The sequence below is a fragment of the Kogia breviceps genome, chromosome 7 (genome assembly GCF_026419965.1).
Source record: "Kogia breviceps isolate mKogBre1 chromosome 7, mKogBre1 haplotype 1, whole genome shotgun sequence".
Classification (NCBI taxonomy): Eukaryota; Metazoa; Chordata; class Mammalia; order Artiodactyla; family Physeteridae; genus Kogia; species Kogia breviceps.
This window is the reverse complement of record NC_081316.1, coordinates 12,853,479-12,876,979: the sequence shown is the minus strand read 5'-3', so window position 1 is coordinate 12,876,979 and position 23,501 is coordinate 12,853,479. Positions and strand designations below refer to the sequence as shown.

Sequence of the window (23,501 nt, the reverse complement as noted above, 5' to 3'; positions counted from 1 at the left end):
AGCAGTCCTCCATGGACCAAGACAAGATGCAGGTGAGGAGTCAGGAGCAGAAGAGTAATGACAGTTCCGTGTTTCGAGGTAGCAGACGGGGCCTCGGTGCACAGGCCCTGGAGGCCCACTGCCTGGCTTCCAATTCCAGCTCCCACGCTTCCTGCCTGCAGCTTCCGGCAAGCAGCTTCATCTCACCAGGCCTCACTTTCCTCACCTGGCCAAGGCAATGATAGTTGTGCCTGTCTCGTATCCCTGCTGTGAGGCCTGAGTGACGTCATTCGAGGAATGCTGTTAGCACTGCTGTGGGTGTGCCTTCGGCCAACACCACCATTAGCCGTGATTACGAGTGTCACGCAGGTGCCAGATAATGTGCTGAGCACTTCACACAGGTGACTTCTTTAGTCCTTACACCCACACGTTAGGTGGTTCTTTGCCTTTCCTTTCTACAGATGAGACACAGAAGCGTGGAGAGGTTAAACAACGTGACCAACCCAACTGACCTATGGGAGAGCCAGGACTCTACCTTAGGCCTGACCCCCAAGCAGCTGCCCTGAACTGCTCTGCTCTATTTCTCCAACACGTGTCCCAGGGCATCACCAAATGTGAACATTTCACCACATACTAACTAACTGAAATCCACTGCAAAACAAAATGTACATCTTAACATCCTAATTTGTTTTTTTAACTCTGCATGCTGTGATGCGTAGTTACGTAAAATGTGTTCACATTGTCCTTTTAAAGAGAACATTCTCCTCCTTGGCAGGAGTATCTGGATTCAGGCGAGACCTGGGACCTAGCAAAAGACTACCTCTCAGGTTACCAGGCGCTAGATTTCTCCTCTGCATGTCTTCTCCTTGGACGCCTGATGTTATTTATCTTGGGTAGCTTCAACTTTTCCACCATCCGCCCTGAAATGTCCGACTGCTGACAGACATTTGTTTCTTAAAGGCAAAGGAGCACCCCACTCCTTGCCTCAGGTCACCTGTCTCACCAATGCCACGTCACCTGTCTAGGGAAGAGCCTAAGGCCGGCCCTCAATGCCAGAGGGTTCACTGGGAGACCGAACAAGGTGGCTTAACTGGGGGCTGATCAGCACCCTCGGCTTGACAGCTGCAGGATGGCAAGTCCTCCATCCTCAGACACGACGGGCTGTACCAATAAGATGCTGTCGGCGCAGGTCTCCCAGCCCCGCCTGCCATTTAAGGCTGCGTGAACTTCCCCATCATGGAAACTTCCTGTCTAGCCACGATAGCAGAAGATGGATGGGAAGATGAAAGTAAGACTCTCTACTCCCCCAGGAGAATCTTTCCCTGGGGATGTTTAAAAATATGAGCAAGGTTTGGGTCAGTGCCACCCTTGCTGAGCTGGAGAGACAGAGCAGATGACCTCCAGACAACGGCCAACACCAGTCAGAGGTGCCTCTGCGATGACCCCGACAGATATGCCCCATCCAAGGCTCAGGGTCGGGCAAGAGGGATTTGGCTTATGGATTCTGAAGACTTAAAATGGTTGAGAGAGGAAATGATGGGGAGAGGACAGCTTTTACTGCCCCAGTTTGACGTCTGATGTGGGAGTCTGTGCGACAGGTCTCGTGAGACCACTTCAGATGGGACAGGGCAGGGCCAGACGCCTGTGTGCCCCACAGAGGCTCTGAATGAGGTCAGTGAGCAGTGATGTGTCACAGGGAGAGGGATAAGTCCAGCTTTGTTCATCACAGATCCTTGCGGGGCTGCTGGCCCTTGCAATATGTTTATTAATTTTTAAAAAATGTCCTGTGGCTGGCCTAGTTTTACTTAATGCCTAATAAAGGGAAAAACTGTTTACATAGCACCCCTCGTCTGACACTGAGCAGCTGAAGTTAAGCAAGATCCTTCATTTTCAGAGATGACACAAGACAGCAGCCTGGGAAGAAAACAACTCCTTTAGAAGCATGCCATTCCCAGGTCAAAGTGGCAGCAGCTGAACGTTAACATAAGTTCAATAAGACAAAATCAGGGTTAGGAGAGATCAAACCCCCGGGGGATAAAGCCCAAGCTGCATACTTGGCTGCTGGGATTTGTTGCGTAAGAGTCCAGGATAGATGCGTAAGTCACTGCCCAACTCGTGCACTTCTGACAGTCCAGACATCTCTCTACATAAACTCTGTTTAACATTCTCCACAAAGTACATCAAATGAGGCCCGAGAGATTGGCCAGAGTCTGTGGTGAGCTCCCAGGGCAACCGACGTCTGCTTCTGCCGCCCATTTCTCACTCCCAATCCTTGCTTAGGTGACAGTGCTACAGATTTTTCCACCGAAGTCCTTGACACCAGGGTCTGTTTTCTCTCCAGTCTTTTCTGGCTGGTGAGACATCCCATGGTTCCTTAACAGGTCTGGCTTTCCTACCTGCAGGACTCTGCCTTGCATGAAGCTCTGGTGACCTCGCTGACATGCCAGGCCATTTGTGTTAGGAGACAGCTCCTAAATCTCAGGCTGAGGCCATGACCTAACACGGACACCTAATATCTACCGAGAGCTTCCTGCGTGTTGGGGACCACGGAAGAGCTCCGTGCGCTTTATCTCTTCATGTCTGATCTTCACAAATAGTTAAGACAGGGAGCGTCATCATCCCCATTTTATAGATGAGGAAATCGAGGCTCAAGCCAATTCATTGATCCAGACAGTAAGCAGCAGAGTCAGGATCTGACTTGTAACCAGTTCCTACCCTCACTTACGAGAGCTAGCGTGGGTGACCAAGTGCTTATTTTGGGAAGCACCTGGCAGCTTCCTGTTCCCTGTGTCAGCGGTCCCCCACCTTTATGGCACCAGGGACCCGTTTTGTGGAAGACAATTTTTCCACAGACAGTGTGGGGGAGGGGGTCACGGTTCAGGCAGTAATGCGGGCGACGGGCAGCGGCAGAGGAAGCTTTGCTCGCTCGCGCGCCGCTCACCTCCTGCTGGGTGGCCCAGTTCCTAACAGGCCGTGGACCAGTACCAGTCCATGGCCCGGAGGCTGGGGACCCCTGCCCTATGTGACACACAGGTCATGGCTCAGAACTGTCCAGTTTCTTTGCTATAACTTCTCAAAGCGTAGATTTCTACACAGTTTCCACCAGAAAGGTAGCACGTTCTGGCAGAAAGTTCATGAGCTTTGGAGACAGACTGAACTAAGCAAGATTCTGGCTTTCTGACTGAGTAGTGACTTAATCTTGGACAAATCACTCTCTCTGAGCCCACTTTCTCATCTATAAAATAGGTGTGACACCACTTGTCTGCAGGAGAGCTGTGAAGCTCTACTGAGACCATGTAAGTAAATAAGGGCTGGTTCTCTGCTCTTCTCTCCTCCGCTCTCGTGCTCACCAACTGCCTGCCTAGCGATTCTGGCCTGCCTTCCTCCGATCACACCTTTAATGGTGCTGGCCCAGTCTGGTGATGGCCGTTCTAACTGGATTACAGCTCCTAGGGGAAAATCCCTCCAGTGAGACTACCCTCCTGGCAATGTCAAAATGTTCTAGCCCTAGAGCTGAACTCTTTCAGCTAATTCATCCGAACAGATGATTTCTTTTTCTTTTTTTTTTTAACATATTATTTCTTATGCGTTCTTAGTTTGTCAACTAAAACGATCGTGGAGACTGTAGAAATATAGAAAATGTTTGCTATAGTGCTGCATGAAGATAAAACCTACGATTGTGACCTTGTAAAGCTCTATAAACGTATGTCTGTGGATGACATGAGAAGGGACAAAATTAAAATAATTGTGTGAGGGCTGGGGAGTTGTGATTTTCCTTTTTAAAATACTCTTTAATATTCAATTATCGTTCAATTTACGAAGTGAGCACTTCAGAGAAAATCTGATGAGGGTGCCGACTCTTAAGCAGCACGCCCACACCATTCCTGCCCGCTGACCTCACTCTGCCTGCTGGGCCTTTGAAGGATTCCGCTCAGGGGGTTGGATCAGCTTCCCTTGGCAGAAAGAACCATCCCAGGTTGGAAGGGGGAATTTCACCGGAACAAAGCCCTGGGTCACCCGGGGAGCTTTCGACACAGCACGAAGAGCTGGCTGCCCCCCTGCACTCAGCTCACTGATGGCGGAAGCAACGAGCCTGGCACAACCGCTTCCCCTACAGTGCCCTCCTGTGGAGTCACAGATAGTCGGGGCCGAACACCCGTAACTTAGACAAATCGCTTTGAGGCTTAGAACGGAAGCACAAGGTCTTAGGATGAGATACACTGAACATTTACATGTCCTCAGGAGAGAGGCGGGTCCATCATTGGAGGCAGGACCAACGGTCTGGGTGGGCTGAGCGTCTAAGGAGAAGCAGGACATCAAGGCCAATAACCATCATAAGCAGTGAGCATCCGCGGACCGAGGCCGGGCAGGCAGTGGCGCTCAGCTCAATGTGGCTTTTCAAAGAGGTATTCGAGATCTGGGGCCCGCAGTCGCTGCTCTCTGTTTTTGTTCTTAGCAAAGTCTCTCAGCAGGACCATGACTTCGTTTTCAAATATTTCTGGGGCTGGTTTTGCTTCTGCAAGAGAAGGATGGGCAAAAAGAATTACGTTGGTCAGTCAGTTGCCAGGTATAAGGATCTTGAAACGCGAAACTCTGGCCTTGGCCAAAAACCACAGTGGATACACAGAGCAGCTCCATTCTTCCTCTGAATATACACGGCAGCCTGTACCGCGGGGTTGGCAACCTACAGCAGCCAGTATTTGTAAAGAGCTTTATTGGGACAGCTCCTCTCACTTGTTTACATACTGTCCGTGGCTGCTTCTGTGCTACGATGGCAGAGTTGAGTAGTTGCCAGAGACCATATGGCTGCAAGACGATGACATTAACTATCTGGTCTTCCAGGAGCAATTTTGCTGACCTTTGGCCTGTCCAATCTTGGCCATTTTGTTTTGCTCTGCATTTGGTACTTCAGTTGTTTTCTGAGTACTGTGTTTTTCCCTTCTAGCCTATATATTTCCTGAGGCAAAAAATCCTTGCATGTAAGTGACAGTGACTGATACCTCTAGTAAACTTAAGCATGAAAGTATTTACTGGGAAGCTAATAGAGGCCCCCCAAATTAACATGAACCCGGAGAACCAGATTTGCATGGAAAGGCAACAAACGCACCGAGAGCAGAGAGATGAGGATGCCAGCCTCAGGCCAGAGGAAGAGAGTCTGGCAGGATGCTGCTCAACTCCGACGATCTTTCTTTCCAACCAACCGAGAGATGCTCACTTAAGGCTCAAATTGCAAGCAAAGCCTCCCACTGGGAAACCTTAGGTGATATGCTTTGGAATTACCCTCCTAGCAAGACTAAGTACAATGCTAGGAGGGGGAATTCCTCCAAACAAAGTTTGAATTCCCCTCACGTGGCACAGAGCCTGGTATCTGGTGGGCCTGGCATCTGTTTTTTGGTGTGTGATGATCAGAATAAGATCAAGGAGGTTTAGGCTTCCCCCTAGGATGTTGAAAGTTGGAAAGAACATTATACTCATCCCAACAAGAAAAAGTCAGACAAAGTAGAACTATCATAACTTTCTGAAGTCATCAGAGAGCTGAGGTCACAGGGCACCCAAGAGAATAAAACCTAAGCAAAGAGAGACCCCTCAAAGGAGAAAATGGATATGAACACATGCTCACTTGACAGAGGGCACAGGAAGACGAGGCGCTGGGCACATACAAACAGGTAAGAAGAATTTAGCTAAAATTGTTCATCAACTGCTGAAAGCCACGTAGGCTAGCATGAGAGTACAGAAATCTCTGGGAGCCACAGACACAAGGAGACTTTGCCCCAATGTGCACGTTCTTCTCAACAATCCCCCGCTAAGTATGCGCACGACAAAGACTGTGTCCAGAGCAGGAAGCAGGAGAAAGTCTCCCTCGGTGGTACAGGCCAGGAGGAGGGGAGCAGCCAATACTGCCCGCCCACCCAAAAAAGCATAATGCCCAGCCTGGCCCTTCCTTCTCCGAAGAACAAAAGCCTCAAGGGGCTGGGAGTAGATCAGCGAATCCTGTCTCCTAAGGGCACATGTGAGGACACATTTGGGCTGGTGGAAGGGTAAAAGAAAAAAAATCCTCTACCCTGATGGGACCGTCAGGATCAATGAGAAAGCCCACCCCCAAGACCCATGGCCACAGGGACCAAAGCTGGACCAGGATAATAGAGAATACCCTCCCTTCCCCAAACCAACAAGCACCAAGTGGAAATCAATAGGTATCTACAGCTGGGAGAGGGCAAGAGCACAGAGAGAGATTTCCTTTGAAGCACAGAAATACAGGAAGATGCACATGGTAACAACAGAGGCTGGTGGTAAACTGAAGGGAACCAAAGCAGTAACAAAATCCAAAGTAAGCTTGACTCCTAACTAGACTGACTCAATTCCCATTCCAACAGCCCAGCAGAAGAATCATGCCCAATTCTAAGCATAAATGCCATTTCCCTCAGTTTTTACTGTCTCACTCATGCTGTCTAACATTTAATCAAATGTGTCTAACACACACACAAAAGAAAAGTGAGAAACAACACACTGTGAACGGACAAAGCAATCAACAGAAACAGACTCAGGGATGACGTGGATGTTAGAACTATTAGACAGGGGATTTAAATAAATTAACTATGACTATTATGCTAAAGGTGCTAGTGGAAAAAGTAGGAAAAATGCATGAACTGATAAGGAGCTCCAGCAGAGGTGGAAACTGTGAAAGTCCAATGGAAATGTTAAAAATAAAAATGGAAATATAGTAGCCCATAAGCAGAATGGACTCATCATAATATTTAATGGTCAAGGAAAGAATTAGTGAAAAGGTCAATAAATATTATCCAATACAAATCACTCAAACTAATACATGAAGTGAAAAATAAGCGTAAAAGACACAAAACACAGAATCCAAAAGCTGTGGGACAATATCAGTCTAAACCAAGTGTAACTGGAATCCCAGAAGGAAAAGAGGAAGAAAATGAGGCAGAAGAAACATATAAAGAAATCATGGATGAAAAATGTCCAACAATAACATAAGGTAGGAAACACAGATCCAAATCCAGCTCAATTCCTAACCAGACTGACTCGATCCTGCATACTAACAGCCTCACAAAAGAAGAGTGCCCATGTAAAGTGCTGAAAGAAATAATTGTGGGGACTTCCCTGGTGGCACAGTGGTTAAGACTCCAAGCTCCCGATGCAAGGGGCTTGGGTTCAATCCCGGGTCAGGGAACTAGATCCCACATGCATGCCACAACTAAGAGTTCGCATGCCACAACTAAGGAGCCGGTGAGCCGCAACTAAGGAGCCCACCTGCCACAACTGAGACCCAGCACAGCCAAGTAAATAAGTAAATTAAATAAATAAATAAAATATTTTTTAAAAATAAAAGAAATAGGGCTTCCCTGGTGGCGCAGTGGTTGGGAGTCCGCCTGCCAAAACAGGGGACACAGGTTCGTGCCCTGGTCCGGGAGGATCCCACATGCTGCGGAGTGGCTAGGCCCGTGAGCCATGGCCACTGAGCCTGTGCGTCCAGAGCCTGTGTTCCACAACGGGAGAGGCCACAACAGTGAGAGGCCCGCGTACCACAAAAAATAAATAAAAATAGGGCTTCCCTGGTGGCGCAGTGGTTGAGAGTCCGCCTGCCGATGCAGGGGACGCGGGTTCGTGCCCCGGTCCGGGAAGATCCCACATGCGGCGGAGCGGCTGGGCCCGTGAGCCATGGCCGCTGAGCCTGCGCGTCCGGAGCCTGTGCTCCGCAACGGGAGAGGCCACAACAGTGAGAGGCCTGCGTAACGCAAAATAAATAAATAAATAAATAAAAATAAAAATAAAATAAAAGAAATAATTGCGAACCTGTAATTCTATATTCACTAAAAATATCTTTTGAAAACGACAAACAAAAGCTGAGAGAATTCATAATAGCCAACTGACACTACAAGAAGTATTAAAGGAAGTTCTTCAAGCAGAAGGAATATGATACCAGAGAAACATGGATCTACATAAAGAAATGAAGATCTTGGGCTTCCCTGGTGGCGCAGTGGTTGAGAGTCCGCCTGCTTATGAAGGGGACACGGGTTCGTGCCCCGGTCCGGGAAGATCCCACATGCCACAGAGCGGCTGGGCCCATGAGCTGTGGCCGCTGAGCCTGCGCGTCCGGAGCCTGTGCTCTGCAATGGGAGAGGCCAGAACAGTGAGAGGCCTGCGTATTGGAAAAAAAAAAAAAGAAGATCTCCAGAGATGATTAAAATGAAGGTATATATAATGTACCTTATACATAATATGTGTTATATGTTACTTACATATTTATATATAATGTTATAATTTACATATTTACAAAATACAATGTATTCTCTTCCTTATTTTAAATTGCTCTAAAGATAACTGTCTAAATTAAAACAACAGAAATGTAGTGTAGACTTACAACGTAAGTAAAAGTAAAAAGTGTGACAACAAAAGCACAAAACATGGAAGAGAGAAATTACAGTGTACTACTGAAAGTTCTTACATTATACATGAGGCAGTATACTATTCTTGAAGGTAGACTATGATTAATTAAAGATGTATACTGTAAATCCTATGGCAATCACTAAAAAAATTATAGAGAGATATAAACGATAAACCAATAGTGGAGATAAAATGAAATTTTAAATACCACCCCCCCAAAAAAAATCCATGGTAACAGAGGGGGAAGAGAACAAAGAACAGACAGCAGAAATAGGAAACAGAAAAAAAGATGGTAGATTTTAGTTCAACCACACTGGTAATTAATTATGTGTAAATGCCCAAAACAAACCAATGAAAAGATAAAGACTATAAGATGGGATAAAAATGAATGATTATATATGCTATCTGTAAGAAGCTCAATTTAAATATAAAGACAAAGATAAATTAAAAGAATGGTGTGGTAAGCGGACGTCTAGGTTGGCCCTCAGTATCTCCCGCGCCCCTGTGTACAAGCCCTGTGTAATCCCCAGGACTGTGAACACGATGATCTTCACGCCCGTGACTCGGTTATGTCATACGGCACAGTCAGGACAGGAAAATTATCCAGGTGGTTCTGACCTAATCACGTGAGCTCTTTAAAAGCAGAATTTTCTACAGCTGGTGGCAGAAGGGGACGTCAGAGAGATCTGAAGCATAAGAGGGATTCCATGTGAGGGAGGATCTCCAATGCTGAGACAGAGGGGCCATGCGGCAAGAACCCAACAGCAGCTTCTAGAAGCGGAAAGACATTAACAGCAAGCAAGACAACCGGGATCTCAGTCCTACGCCCCAGGGAATGAGTGCTCCCTGAACCCGGAATGAGCTTCCGGGCAGGAATGTAGAAGAGATGACGTTGATTTCAGGCTGTGAGATCTGGGCACAGCTTCTGATCTACAGGACTGTGCGCTGATAAACGGCTGTTGCTTAAAGTCACTAAAGTTTGTGATAACAATAGAAAACTAATATAAATGGAAAAATATACACCATGCAAACTCTAATCAAAAGAAAGCTGGAATGTCTACTATCAGACGCTTTGGAACTACCAGCAATAAAGACAGACGTTACATAATGATAAAGGACTCAATTCATCAAGAAAATCTAACAATCCTAAATATGTCTTCACAGAATAACAGAACTATAAAATACATGAAGCGTAAACTTTCAGTGAGAACTGAAAGGAGTAATAGACAAATCCACAATTATAGTTGGGGATTTCAACATTCCTTATTAATTCATAGAGAGTACAGACAAAATAAACCAGAATATACAAGACATGAGGAACGGTATCAGCCAACTTGACCTTGTTGACATTTACAGAAAACTTCATCAATAAGTGCAGAACATGTTGTGTTCAAATAAATGCACATGGAACATTAATTAAGATATACACATTTCAGGCTTCCCAGGTGGCGCAGTGGTTGAGAGTCTGCCTGCCGATGCAGGGGACACGGGTTCGTTCCCCAGTCCGGGAGGATCCCACATGCCGCAGAGTGGCTGGGCCCGTGAGCCATGGCCACTGAGCCTGCGCGTCCGGAGCCTGTGCTCCGCAACGGGAGAGGCCACAACAGTGAGAGACCTGCGTACTGCAGAAAAAACAAAACAAAGAAACAAAACAAAACAGATTTGGAGGTGGGCAGGACAGTTATAGCTCATGATTAGGAACAGAGAGGCCGTTTTGGGGGGCCAAGGGGCCTGTTCTTTGGACATTTTTCCAGTGCATGTGGGCAGAGGGGCTGGCTGGGATCTGGGCCCATTCCTGGAGCTTGTGAGAGCCCCTCCCTGCTCTGACAAACGATGGCATACTGCCCATTTCTGTATGGCCTATGAGCTAAGAATGATTTTTAACTGGTTGAGGGAAAAGAGTCAAAAGACTATTTCATGACACATGAAAATCATACGAAATTCAAATTTTAATGTCCATTGATAAAGTTTGCTGTAATGTTAAACATACATTTACCATATGACCCAGAAACCCTTTTCCTGGGCATTTACCCAAGAAAAACTAAAACCTACATTCACAAAAACCTGTATGCAAAGATTTACAGTTTAGGCTTTATTCATAGTTGCCGAAAACTGGACATATCCTAATGTCTTTCAACTGGTCAGCAGATAAACTGTGGTACATCCACACGCTGCAATTCCACTCAACATAAAAGAATGAACTGTTGGGGCTTCCCTGGTGGCGCAGTGGTTAAGAATCCGCCTGCCAATGCAGGGGACACGGGTTCGAGCCCTGGTCTGGGAAGATCCCACATGCCATGGAGCAACTAAGCCCATGCGCCACAACTACTGAGCCTGTGCTCCAGAGCCTGCATGCCACAATTACTGAGCCTGCGAGCCACAACTACTAAAGCCCGCGTGCCAGGAGCCTGTGCTCCACGACAGAAGAAGCCACTGCAGTGAGAAGCCCATGCACTGCAACAAACAGTAGCCCCCGCTCGCCACAACTAGAGAAACCCTGAGCGCAGCAACGAAGAGCCAACGCAGCCTCCCCCCCAAAAAAAGAATGAACTACTGATACAACAACATGGATGAATGTCAAATGCACCATGCTAAGTCAGGAGCAAATATTTCCTATAAAGGGCCAGATAGTGAATATTTTACACTCTGTGGGCTTTCTAATGGTTATATAAGCCTCTAGACCCTGTATTGTCACACTTCACACTTGGAACCTATAGAATAGCTTCTATTTTAAGGATCAAATATTGAGTGGAAACACGTAAACAGGAGATGCAGAGTGACAGAAATGGATGAGATGTCTCCTAATATCTATTCTCCCATTTCTCCTTGATAATAGGATCCCCAACTTAGCTGGGCACATGGAATAGGCTACATAATTTCTTCCTTATGGCGAGGTGTAGCCATATGACTAAAGTGTGGCAGGTAGAAAATAAGTGGAATTATGGTGTATAATTTCTTGAGAAGGATCCATAAAAAATGGGGTGTACTCTCCTACTCTTTTTCCCTGGCTGAAATATGGACATGATGGATAGAGTCTCAGCAGCCATCTTGGGTCATGAGGTAGCCCTACACAGGGGGAGGGTGAAGGAACAGCAAGTCAAGAGGAATCTGGCCTTCGTGACTCTGAAACCCCTGTGCATTCTGGAGGATCTACCTCTGAACTTCTGTTATGAGAAAGAGAAACATAGTTCTGTCTTCTTTAAGCCATTATTGTTTGGGGTATTTTTACTCACAGCCAAAGCTAATCCTAACTATACACAATGAGAATTCATTCCTCACAAAGGTGGTGCCAGAGTGAGACTCCTGAAGACCTCGTGATATGCAGCCTGAGCTGTCTCGTTCCACTCCATTCCTGGCCTGGTTTTCTTCAACCTTCCCTCTGATACTGGAAGCTTCCCATACAGTTCCACTAAATTCCCTTTTTTGCTTAAGTTAAACAGAATAGGTTTCTTTTGCTTGCAAACAAAGAACGTTACCTCATAAAACAAATTTTTCACGCTTTGGAAAAATCTGAAGAGTGTTTGGGTTGAGTGTCTACCACATGATAAAAGAAAAAAAAAATTGCCCAGGATACCATTCCAGACTCACATCAGCCCAAGTCATCCTATTTTTCACCTTACGTTGCTTATCATGCCTAGTACCTGTAGCCCAGTAGTAAATATCCCAGTCATTACTGGGTTCATTAATCAGGCGATCGTAGAGGTTCAGTTGTTTCTCTGTCATGTGGTGCAGATGTGCCTTAGCAAAGAGGCTAGAAACAAGAAAGAAAAAGAAGTTGAAAAGCCCGTCTCCAGTCAAAGAGAAATGACATCCAGACTCCTATCCCCCTACCTAAGTAGGATGCAGTTTTCCAGCATTCCCCTCTTTCTACTCTCATAGAGCAGCCGGGCTCTTTTGGTTTCTAAGGATTCATCAGTTCGCTCCCGCCACGGAGGCAAAGGGATTTCAATCATGTCCTTCTGGGAATCCGTCGGGCTGTCACCTCTGTAGCAGCGTCTGAATGATGTCACTCTGAGTGAAGGAGACTCTAGGCGGCGCCTTGACAGAGCAAGCATCTGAAACAAATAAGCCACAAATATCACACTTTTTTTTGGCCTCGACATGCGGGATCTTAGTTCCCCGACCAGGGATCGAACCTGCGCCCCCTGCGGTGGAAGTGCGGAATCTTAACCACCGGACCGCCAGGGAAGTCCCCACAAACATCTTTTTAACAAGGAGGACCAGCCTTGTCACTCACTCAACACTTACTAGGTGTAAAATGCATTTGATCTCCTTCAGTCCTTAAGAAGTTATGCTGATTTTATAATAACTATAAATGGAGTTTAATCTTTAAATATTGTGAACTACTACGTTGTACACCTGAAACTTATAAAATACTGTAAATCAACTATACCTCGATTAAAAAAAAAAAAAAAAAAGACGTTATGCTGATACTGTCCCCGCTTTACAGCTTAGGAAGCTGAGGCTCGGAGAGGTTAAATGACTTACCAAGATCACCCAAACAGTAACTGCTGTGAAGACTGGAACCCACCCCTGACTGCAAACATGTTCTTAACCAGTGTCTTTCCAGAACCTCTCCAGCAGAAATTTTTTCTCCTTCCTTTGCATTCCCTTAGAATTCTTACAATATGGTTTGCATTCTAATCACCTGCCTGTGTTAAAATCTGAGCATACGGTGATGGTATGGCCCCTAATCCCCCAGTCTCCCAATCTAGAGAAGGGCAAAAACTATCAAGAGGCAATGAGAAGGTGGTGACATCAGCAAGATGGTGGAACAGGAAGTCCCACACTCTTCTTCTCCCACGGAGACACAAACTACCCAACAATACACCGACCAACTCTCTTTATGAGAAATCCAGAAACCAGCTAAGAGGCTCCTGAACCTCAGGTAAGCACAAAACCAGCTGCACTACAGCTGGAAGAAAAATTCATGGTACTCATTCAACATAGTCCCTCCCCTTGGCTTAGCCCAGTGCAACTGGAGAAAATTCTCAGCTCCTGGCTTCTCCCTGGAAGGGAAAGAAAAGACTGAAACATACACCCAACATGCAGCCTTTCAGGGGGATGCCTGATTGACTAGTTTCTGTCTGGTCTGAATCTAAGTGTGACGGAAAAGGTGCCAGGTTGGGGGCTGCTGAGAAATAGGTGAGGGTTTGGACTAGCATACACTCACTCGCCATCGTCCCTACCTGTGGCTTAGCACAAAACAAGCAGAAGAAAACCCCCAATTCCTGACTTCTACCTGGGGAGGAAGAGTTAGAATGCGTGTCCTATGTTCCAGCTTTTCAGGGAGCTGCCTGAGAGAATGCCTTCTGTCTTGCCTGTCTCAGAGCACTGACAGGACCCAGCATACTCTAGATATTTGGGGGTCTCTGAAAACCAGAGAGCTGGGTGGCTTGCTGCTGCTTCTGAGGACCTATGGTACAGCCGACAGAAGCCAATGGAAAGAAAGGAGGAGCATGCATCCAAAACTGCTTTTCAAGGAGCTGCACAAGGGACTGGTTTCCATCTTGGCCAACCTGCAGCACTCACGGGACCTAGGATACTCTGAAGCCTGGGGGCCGCTGAGGAGAGCTGGGAGGCTTACAGCAGCTCCAGAGAACCTGTAGTACCAAAAAGGGACACCAGAGGGAGCAAGAGATTATGAGCTCCCGAAAAAAGCCAGCAAATCCCTCTAGTTGGGAATCTACATGCACAAGTCTAGAGAAGAGATTTCTACCCAAAAGGTTTGATAGGCCCCCAGATTCTCTAGCTGGACCGATTGGCAAAGGTCTTTCCTCGTACAAAGTCAGTTCAAAAAGACTGGGAGAGGTGGTTGTTTTTTCAAATGCATGGATCTAAGCACTAAGTTGCAAGGTGCATGAAGAAATGGCAAAACAAGGCCTAATCAAAGAAATAAAACAAACTTCCAGAAACCAACCCTGGAAACAGAGGTATACGAATTACCTGACAAATAACTCAAAATAACTGTCATCAAGATGTTCAATGAACTGAGGAAAACAATGCAAGAACAAAATGAGAATATCAATGAAGAGAAATATTAAAAACAAAAACAAATTTGGGAAATGAAGAGTACAATGACCAAATTGAAAAATTCACTACAGGAGTTAAATAGCTTACTTGATCAAGCAGAAGAATCAGTGAACTCAAAGACAGTTTAGTTGAAATTACCCAATCAGAGGAAGAAAAAGAAAAAGAATGAAAAAGAGTGAAGTACCCTTAAGGGACTTATAGAACATCATCAAGCTGACCAATATAAATATTATGGGAATCCCAGAAGGAGAAAAAAGAAAGGGGTAGAAAGCTTATTTGAAGGAATAATGATCAAAAACTTCCCCAATTTGGGGAAAGAAATGGGCATCCAAATTGAAGAAACCCAAAGGAGACAAAGGACACTAGACAGTAACACAAAAGCATATGAAAAACATAAAGCTCATTGGTAAATGTATATATAGGACAAACACAGGATACTTAGACGTTAAAAGACAAAGACAAAAAACTATAAAATATGCTAATGGATACACAACAAAAATATGTAATTGTGACATCAATAACAAGGTAGAAGGAGTAAAAGAGCAGCTTTTGTATGAGGTTGAAATTGAGTTATTATCAGTTTAAAATAGATTATAAAATGTTTTATGTAAGCCCCACAATAACCACAAAGAAAACACCTATACACAACAGAAAATGAGAAAGGAATTGAAGCATGTCTCTATAGAAGAAAATCAATGAAACACAAGGGATGACAGCAAAAGAGTAAAAAGGGACACAAAAGCTACAAGACAGAAAACAATGAACAAAATGGCAATAGTAAGTCCTTCCCTATCAGTTATTATTTTAAATGTAAGTGGATTAAACTCACCAATCAAAACACATACAGTGGCTGAATAGATTTTAAAAAACCCCACAAGATCCAACTATATGCCTTACAAAAAACTAATTTTAGATGTAAGGGAACATGTAGGCTCAAAGTGAAAGTCTGAAATATATTCCATGCAAAAGGTAACCAAAAGAGAGCAGAGATAGCCCTACTTATATCAGACAAAATAAACTTTAAGTCAAAACTGTCAAAAGAGATTTTAAAAGGAAATAATATAATGATAAAAGGGTCAATTCACCACGAGGATACAACAATTACACATGCAACCAATATCAGAGCACCCAATTATACGAAGCAAATATTGACAGAACTGAAGGGAGAAACAGTAACACAATAATATTTGGAGATTTCAAAAGCCATTTTCAATAATAAATCAAACATCCAGACAGAAGATCAATAAGGAAGTAGAGGACATGAACAATGCTGTAAGCCAAAAGGGCCGAACATACATATACAGAACATTCCACTAAACAGCAGCAGAATACACATTCTTCTCAAGCACACTGAGGACACTCTCCAGGATAGACAGCATGTTAGGTTTCGAAATCAGTCTTAACAAAAAAGATTGAAACCATACAAAGCATCTTTTCTGACCACAACAGAATGAAACTAGAAATCAACAGCAGAAGGAAAACTGGAAAATTCACAAATAAGTGAAAATTAAACAACACACTGTCACTCTTGAACCACCACTGGGTAAAAAGAGAAATCAAAAGGGAATTAGAAAATATCTGGAGACAAAAACACATCACAAAACTATGAGATTGAGCAAAAGCAGTTCTAAGAGGGAAGTTTACAGTGTTAACAGCCTATATTCAAAGAGAAAAACGATCTTATGAAACTATGTGAAACCATGACAGATACTAAAGACTTAAAAAGAACAGAGAGAGTTAAAAAAAGAGAGAAGGGGCGCCCAGAGGCTGTCGGGCCAGCTCCACCTGGGAAATAGGTGAAATCTGAATTGGGTCTCCCACGAAGACTGACGATTCAACGATATTACGAGACAGACACACACTGGGCTCAGGCAAGGGTGGATGTAACCTGAATCTCCCTACGTTGCAAGATCGACCTCTCCTTGGGTCTGCCCTTGCCCTGGGCTATCAGGCAGTTGGAAGATTCTCTCGGCCTCCACTTCAGAGGAAGACGAGATACAGTTCTCACTGTAGCCTGCCTAGGACCCTAGAACCCCCACTCTCCTCACCCGCGCAAGGGCCGGGAACACACCGTCCAACGCCATTTTACCCGACTCGCATCAGAAGCCTGAGGCCCGGGAACTTCCGGGCACTAGTCCCGCAGACAGCGGCTCTGAGGACCTGAGCCGGAAGATGCGTCCTCGCGTATGGCGGAAGTGGCTGTGCGTGTGACGCCGGCGGCGGGGGACCTGGGGCAGAGAGCGGTTCGCGCGCTTCGGGCCTAGTCCGGACTCGCCACCGCCGCCGCCATATTCCCGGTAACGGGGGCGCGCGGCCGGGGGCCGGCTGGGCCGGAAGAGGGCTCGGGGACGGCGCTGAGGCGGGGAGGGGGTCGGTTGAGTTTGGGGTAGCCAGAGTTGGCGGGCGGCGGGAGGCACGGGCCTTTAAGGGAGGGGGCCGAGGGCGTCGGGCCGGGTCTGTGGGGAGGGAGCGCGGCGGGCCTAGCCGGGGGGCGAGGACTAGGCCTGGGTGGGGAGCGGAGGTGGCTGGAGCTCCGGGACCTGCAGGGACTTTAGCCGGGGCCGCTCGGGGCCTCGGCAGGTGCGGCGGGCTGTGGCTGCGGGCTTCGCCGCGATCGTTCTTCGCAGCGCCATCCGAGGGCCCCTAGGAGCAGAGGCCTGCACTTCCTCGTCGCGCCCCAGGCAGCTGCGGCGCAACTCCGGTCGGGCCCGAGGGTGATGGGCAGCGAGCCCCGCGAGCCCCGGTGCCCTGGGAGAGCGAGGGGCGGCGCGAGGCCGGGGGCGGGGCGGGGCGGAGCGGGTGGGGCAGAGCTCGGGCTGCCGAGATGCTGCGTCTCTGGAGACGGGAGGTTGGCAACCAATGCCCTCATCCCACCCTGCGACCCTTATGCCTTCTAACTCTTGTTTCTTTCTGGATACTGCAGTGGCATCTTTCTTACCTTGTCCATTTTCCGGGCTCGAGATCTTCCTTCCGGAGCCATGTCAGAAGGAGTGGACTTGATTGATATATATGCTGACGAGGAGTTCAATCAGGTGAGGAGTCATCGGGAACATTGGGATTTTCCTGTATCCGCTGAGGAATCACTTGCACCAGACTTGCAGTGGTTCCAGGCTGTGTCAGTCCTTGAAGATTTTATAGGCCTAAACACCCCTCTGTCAGATCTAAAATTTTCTCTCTAGCATAGACTTCCAAGATTTCTGACCGTTCTGCTGTATGTTAACTTAAGTCTCCAGGCTTGATTTTAAAAGCTTTGATTTAAGAGTAAATAAAAATTAGGTTTAATAGAGTGATGAATCAACCTGTGGAACTTGCTCCCCTAGGAAGCCAAAGTTCGATGTCAATCTCTTCAAAGACTAACCAAAATTAAAAATCAGAATTAGGTTTGCTATAGCATTCATGAGGACGATGTTGATACCTGTTCCTTTGAGATTCTCTCAAACTGCCCCTGGAGAAATGTAGTCTCCTCCTGGGAGAGGCACAGTATAAAAGATAACTTTGATGTTTAATTTCAGCTGCATTTCAGTTGTTTTCTATCTTCCTTCCTTTCAGAAGTAGCTTGACTCCAGGCTTGAGAAGTCCATAGGCGTTTTAGTGTAATAAATTTTATTGATGAATCTACTTGTTTGGTGGGGGGAGGTAAAGGTGTTGGACAAACCAGTTACGAAGCAGATATAGACCGAGTCACATGCTCTAAGTTGGATCTGTTGATCTCTATATGAAATGTCAAGAAATATGATACAGTAATCTCCTTTGAAACAATAATCTCATATACAGTTCAGTTCTGAGCTCTTGAGGTCAAATCTCAAGAGTGTCCCCAAATCTCTATTTAAAACTTACTAATATCTTGCCTGGATTATTTTCAGCCGTGTTCTACTCGAGTAAGCTTGTTCTTCCTGTTGGCATCTTTCAATGGCTACATGTAAGGACCTGGAAAGAGGATAAAAAAAAAAACAGGCTAGGGAAGGAAAGTGCTCTGATTGGACCCTGACTTTGATAGGAAGCAACAGAAGAAGTTGATATATGCCATCTCGGTCTCTTCACATAAGTTAGTCATTTTCCCATGTCTTCTCAGGCAAACTGAAGTCATGTACGTGTGGCTACTGATTAACGTAAATACATGAAGATTTTTCTTTAAATTTCAAACAAGTCATAATTATTTATGGATGTAAAGAAAGGTTTAGAATATTTAGTTACAAACCATTGTTTTCCTGAGTTTTTCATATTACTTTGAATTAAACTTACTACTTTTTACTTTTTTTTTTTTAGTACAAGATAGCAAGAAAAGAAGGCTCCTTTAGTTGTTTTCAATTATTAATTTTAAAAGCTTCTTTTCCCCTAATTTCCTTATCTGTGGGTTGTTAACAGTGCTGCTGATTCACTTTGGGAAATGGGTAGAACAGGGTCCTTGACCACAGGGACATTTGGTCTGAGAAACGAGATTCCATAATTTCTTAAGCAATGCAGCTTGTAGGTCATAGACAAGACATGGGCCTCATCCAATTGTCACTGCTTTGTCAAGGTAGAAGTCATTGGCCTTAACAGTTTGTTCTCTGGTCTCTTTAGTTAAACAGGACTTTTTTATGGTTCTAAGATAGGCCAAAAATGGTGTGTGAAATCAAGTAGACATTTATAGCAAATGGACAGTATTTGATACTTCATAAGTTGAAAAAAATGTAGATTTTGAATGTCTTATAAGTCTGGGGGAAGGTCAGGGGAGGGGTGCTTTTTTTCCCCACAAGTGAGTTAATTTTTAGCAAAGCTGGTTTTAGTATATCTTGGAGGCTGCTAAAGAAGTGGTAAAAGCTCTGTTTGGCTAGGATTGTTAGAAGCAGACTGAAGGCAGCGAGTACACATTGTGTTTTAGAATGTTATAAGAATGTTATTGATTCACCCCAAGCTTACCCATGCACAAGAACCTTGTCACGTGTACTTTGCTCCCCGGGGAAAATAAGCGCTGTTCCTAGATGGAACCCTATCGTGCTGACTCCCGGATCTCTTAAAACATGTGCTGCAAAAGCCTCTTTTGCAGAGCTACTTCATTCCATTTACAGTTGGAATCTTAGGATTCACAGCTGCTCCCTTAGGCTGTGGAGAACAACTAGAAAGGAGACTGAGAGCTGCCATCCTGCTGAGTGTTTTGTCTCTGTTCTGTTCCTTGTGCTTAGACAGGCACTTTGCACAATATGCTGTTTTCCTCATTTTTATCAACAAGTATTTATTGAGCTACTTCTGTTTGCTAAGCACTGTGTTAGAAGTAGTGAGATAAAAGGAAAAAATGGATTTCTTTGCTCAAAAGAGGTTCCTCTCCTGGTGGTTGAGAGCATTGGACAGTGACGGAAGGAGAGTGTGAGGTGAGAACTGTGGAAATAGTAATTACAAAGCCAAAAACTGAGCTTTGGTTACAGTTAAAAGAAAATTATATCAAATAGGTTGCTTTGAGAAAAATAAATCCTAAGCTTTATTATTCCCCTTAGATATCAGGAAAAGGGCTGGCAGGTAGGAACATTGAGCAGACAGGTGGGGAAGTTCTCATTTAAATTCATAATCATGCAAGTTCTCTTTTGTAAACCAAGAGGCTTCGTGAGACAATCACAGTTATTCCTATGGTGTTAAACGCAAAATTGTCCCTGGTATTAATTCAGTATTAAATACATACTTCTTTTTTAGTCTCCCTGAAATAAATCCCTCCACGTCAATGCCTGTAAAACATTGTATTTTTCACTTAATTTGTAGAATTAGATTTTTCTTTAACTGCATAAAACACCAGCTCATTTGATAATCTGAAAGACCTCAGGCCCTATCTGTTTTTCTGTCTTAGCAACCGAAGAGTAAAGTGAACTGATGTTGCTAGCAGATTTAAATCCAAACACAACTTGATACATTGTTTCTTCAATAAAATCTTCAACAGAATACTCAACAGGTCTGCTTGTGCATCAGAATAGTTCACACAAACTGCTTTGAACTGAGGCTCTGTGGCACAGAGAGACCATTTGAATCTTGTGACAATTTTGTGTTCATTGTATCCTTTTGTGTTTCTTAAAGTGGTAAGGTAATCCATCCACCAGGGTCTTCCAGGATTGAGTCTGTCATATTCTCTAAGGAACCCTGAAAGTAAATTGTTTGTTGAGGCTTACAGTATGGGGCATTTCCTGGTGATACGTTTGATCTCTGAGCTGCCCAAGTCTGCATGTTCTCTACCCAATTCTCAGCAATAATTTTTGTATTACAACTTTTAGACACACATCTCTGAATCACAGATACTACACGAAATAAATTCCAGTTTGGTTCCACTGACCATCCAAGATGGTGTGTTTCCTTATTCCCTTTAAGTTCCATTTCACAATCCTTGATTTATTAAAAAAAAAAAAAAAAAAGGCACCCTGGTTTGAAGTGTGAAGTAGTGTTGTCTGAGGATTAGAGCATTGAAGAAGATTGAGTGGTTTCTAAGTCCTTTCTCTACCTTGAACCACAAGGGCAAATCATACCTAGTACGTGAATAAATAAATAAGTGGTTTGTCTAGAGTTAGGATTGTTTGAGATATAAGGCTGTGAAATATTTTACACATAAAATGTTGAGTTATTAGCCGCAGCTTTCTTCACCTTTTTAATTTATTATCCACCCTGTGCTCTCCAATGTTAGCTTCTTCCCTTTCTTCACATACCCATCCTTTTTTATGCATAAGGACCTTTATAAATAAGGTCCTTATTTATAGGTTTGACGACCTAAAATAGTTTTCCTGTGCTTATTTGCCTCCCTGATTCCTTTTCTTGCTTTTAAGTTGCCCGTAAAAAGTTTACTCCCTTTTGCCATTCTTTGCAAGATTTTTACAAGGTTCAAACTCCTCCTGTGGGGCTTGTTAAGAGTATTTGTGGGCTTCCCTGGTGGCGCAGTGGTTGAGAGTCCGCCTGCTGATGCAGGGGACGCGGGTTCGTGCCCCGGTCCGGGAGGATCCCACGTGCCGCGGAGCCGCTGGGCCCGTGAGCCATGGCCGCTGAGCCTGCTCGCGTACCGCAAAAAAAAAAAAAAAAAAAGAGTATTTGTAATATATGAAGCTATTTACATGCCTCAGGAAGTAGAATCCTCTCTCCCTCAATACCAGAACAATCCAACAGTATTATGGTGTGCATGTTCTTCCCTTGTACTTCAGATAAACTGAGAAACTAAAAGATTGCTTCCAAAAGTTTCTGATGATATGTAGGTCTAAGAATGCATTTTGTAGTCTCTTCTCTCTAGTTGAAGTTCAGGATCAGCAGTTCTCGTGATGGTATTGAAGGGAGAAAGTTACAGGAGCTTCCTGTCCTGAGTTGCATTAGGGGAAATGATTCTCCTTCAGGCAATTAAACAAGTTACCTAATATAGGTTCTTTTATTTTCTTAGTATAGGCTCTTTCTTTTTTTTTTTTTTTTTTTTTTTTTTTTTTGGGTACGCGGGCCTCTCACTGTTGTGGCCTCTCCCGTTGCGGAGTGCAGGCTCCGGACGCACAAGCTCAACGGCCATGGCTCACGGGCCCAGCTGCCCTGCGGCATGTGGGATCTTCCCGGACCGGGGCACGAACCCGTGTCCCCTGCATCGGCAGGCGGACTCTCAACCACTGCGCCACCAGGGAAGCCCCTAGGCTCTTTCTTTATTCTTGTTTTTAAAAGACAGCAATGACATGAATGAGCTATAGTTTCCCTAAAACACTCCGAACATCTCCCTGTATCTCTCATTTTGGCAGTATCCTCTTTAGCACTGTTTGGATGTTTTAGAATGTTACCTGAAAATATACTTGTCTGATCCTTAAAATAAAAAGATCCTCTCTGAGATAATGACATTGCAAAATCTGAAACATTAAGGTCCCTTAGTAGTAGTTCTTTTGATTTTAGGATTTTTTTGTATAAGTGTTAACTTGGGCTGCTATAACAAAATAACAAAGACTGGGTGGCTTATAAACAAATGTATTTCTCACAGTTCTAGAGGCTGGAAAACTGAGATCAGGTTCATGTTCTGGTGAGCAGCCTCTCTCAGTTGTAGACTGCCAGCTTGTATCCTCACATCATGCAGAGCAAGCAAGCTCTCTTGATTCTTAAAAGGGCACTAATCCCTTTCATGGGCTCTACTGTCAAGACCTCATCTCATCTTAATTACCTCTTAAAGGCCCTACCAACCTCCTAATACCATCACATTGGGGAGTAGGGTTTCAGTGTATGTGGGGGAGAATCAAGCATTCAGTCCATAACAGTAATATATCACATAGGCAAAAAGTATATTTTGCCTGTCTTGCAGAATTCACGTTCATATTTGAAAGCTTACTATAACACAGCTTATAATATCAGTGCTTGTCCTGTTTCCTGACCTTTATATTTTAGAGAACTTCACTGTTTTTGTGTATCATTGGACATTTCTGGTATTGCTGAAAGATGTCTCATATAAATGTCATGGTGATGTATTGGATCTGCATGTCATTTGAGAAGTAGAACTTATAATGGAAAATCCCCCTGTTATTCACTTCCCTTTTATTTTATTTTTGACATTTCTTTGATGGTTAATGGAAAGATGGGATTATGTACTATGAGTTTTAGAGAAGCTCTAAATCATTTGTGTGAATCAAAGAGTTAAAACCAATAACTCCCATTCTTTTTTGTGTTTTGGTTTCCACTTTAACATGCTTTTCCCCTGATTTCCATTTCTAAATAAATATACTCCCTTCCTTCCTTTCTTTCTTTCTTTTTCTTTCCTTCCTTCCTTCCTTCTTTCATTTTTGGCTGCATTGGGTCTTTGTTGCTGCTCATGGGCTTCTCTAGTTGCGGTGAGCAGAGGCTACTCTTCGTTGCGGTGCGCAGGCTTCTCATTGTGGCAGTTTCTCTTGTTGCGGAGCGTGGGCTCTAGGCGAGTAGGCTTCAGTAGTTGCAGCTCAAAGGCTCTAGAGCGCAGGCTCAGTAGTTGTGGCACACGGGCTTGCCACCAGGGAAGCCCTACTCTATTTCTTATTAAGTAGAAGAGTAAGTTTTGTGTAACTCTTGATTTTGGAAATAGCGTAAGATGTTGAAAACAAGTTTTCATTAGTGTATCTTAGATGTGGTCTTGAGAAGCTGGCCACATT

General features: G+C 44.7%; 2 protein-coding genes across 21 annotated transcripts in view; one reads left to right on the top strand and one right to left on the bottom strand.

Moving 5' to 3' along the window:
- Nucleotides 1-3,749: 3,749 nt before the first annotated feature.
- On the bottom strand, nucleotides 3,750-17,200 carry SDHAF2 (succinate dehydrogenase complex assembly factor 2). Its single transcript, XM_059070547.2, has 4 exons — nucleotides 16,467-17,200; nucleotides 12,217-12,440; nucleotides 12,027-12,136; nucleotides 3,750-4,495 (listed from the first exon to the last, which is right to left on the bottom strand). The coding sequence occupies exons 1-4, from the start codon at nucleotides 16,500-16,502 to the stop codon at nucleotides 4,365-4,367; spliced, it is 501 nt and encodes a 166-aa protein (XP_058926530.1). The 5' UTR covers nucleotides 16,503-17,200; the 3' UTR covers nucleotides 3,750-4,364.
- Nucleotides 16,188-23,501, top strand: part of CPSF7 (cleavage and polyadenylation specific factor 7) — a 23,495-nt gene continuing 16,181 nt past the window's right edge. For 13 of the 20 annotated variants that reach the window (XR_010841261.1, XR_010841260.1, XM_067037382.1 and 10 more), the window contains exons 1-2: nucleotides 16,392-16,715; nucleotides 17,342-17,450. Coding sequence is in view for 18 of the 20 variants with exons in the window: in XM_067037382.1 (XP_066893483.1) it covers nucleotides 17,397-17,450 (54 nt within the window). In the remaining 2 variants the exon portion in view is untranslated. Of the gene's footprint in view, nucleotides 16,789-17,341; nucleotides 17,451-23,501 lie in introns of all 20 variants that reach the window. The other 7 variants (XM_059070485.2, XM_067037384.1, XM_067037370.1 and 4 more) reach the window with 7 other exon arrangements.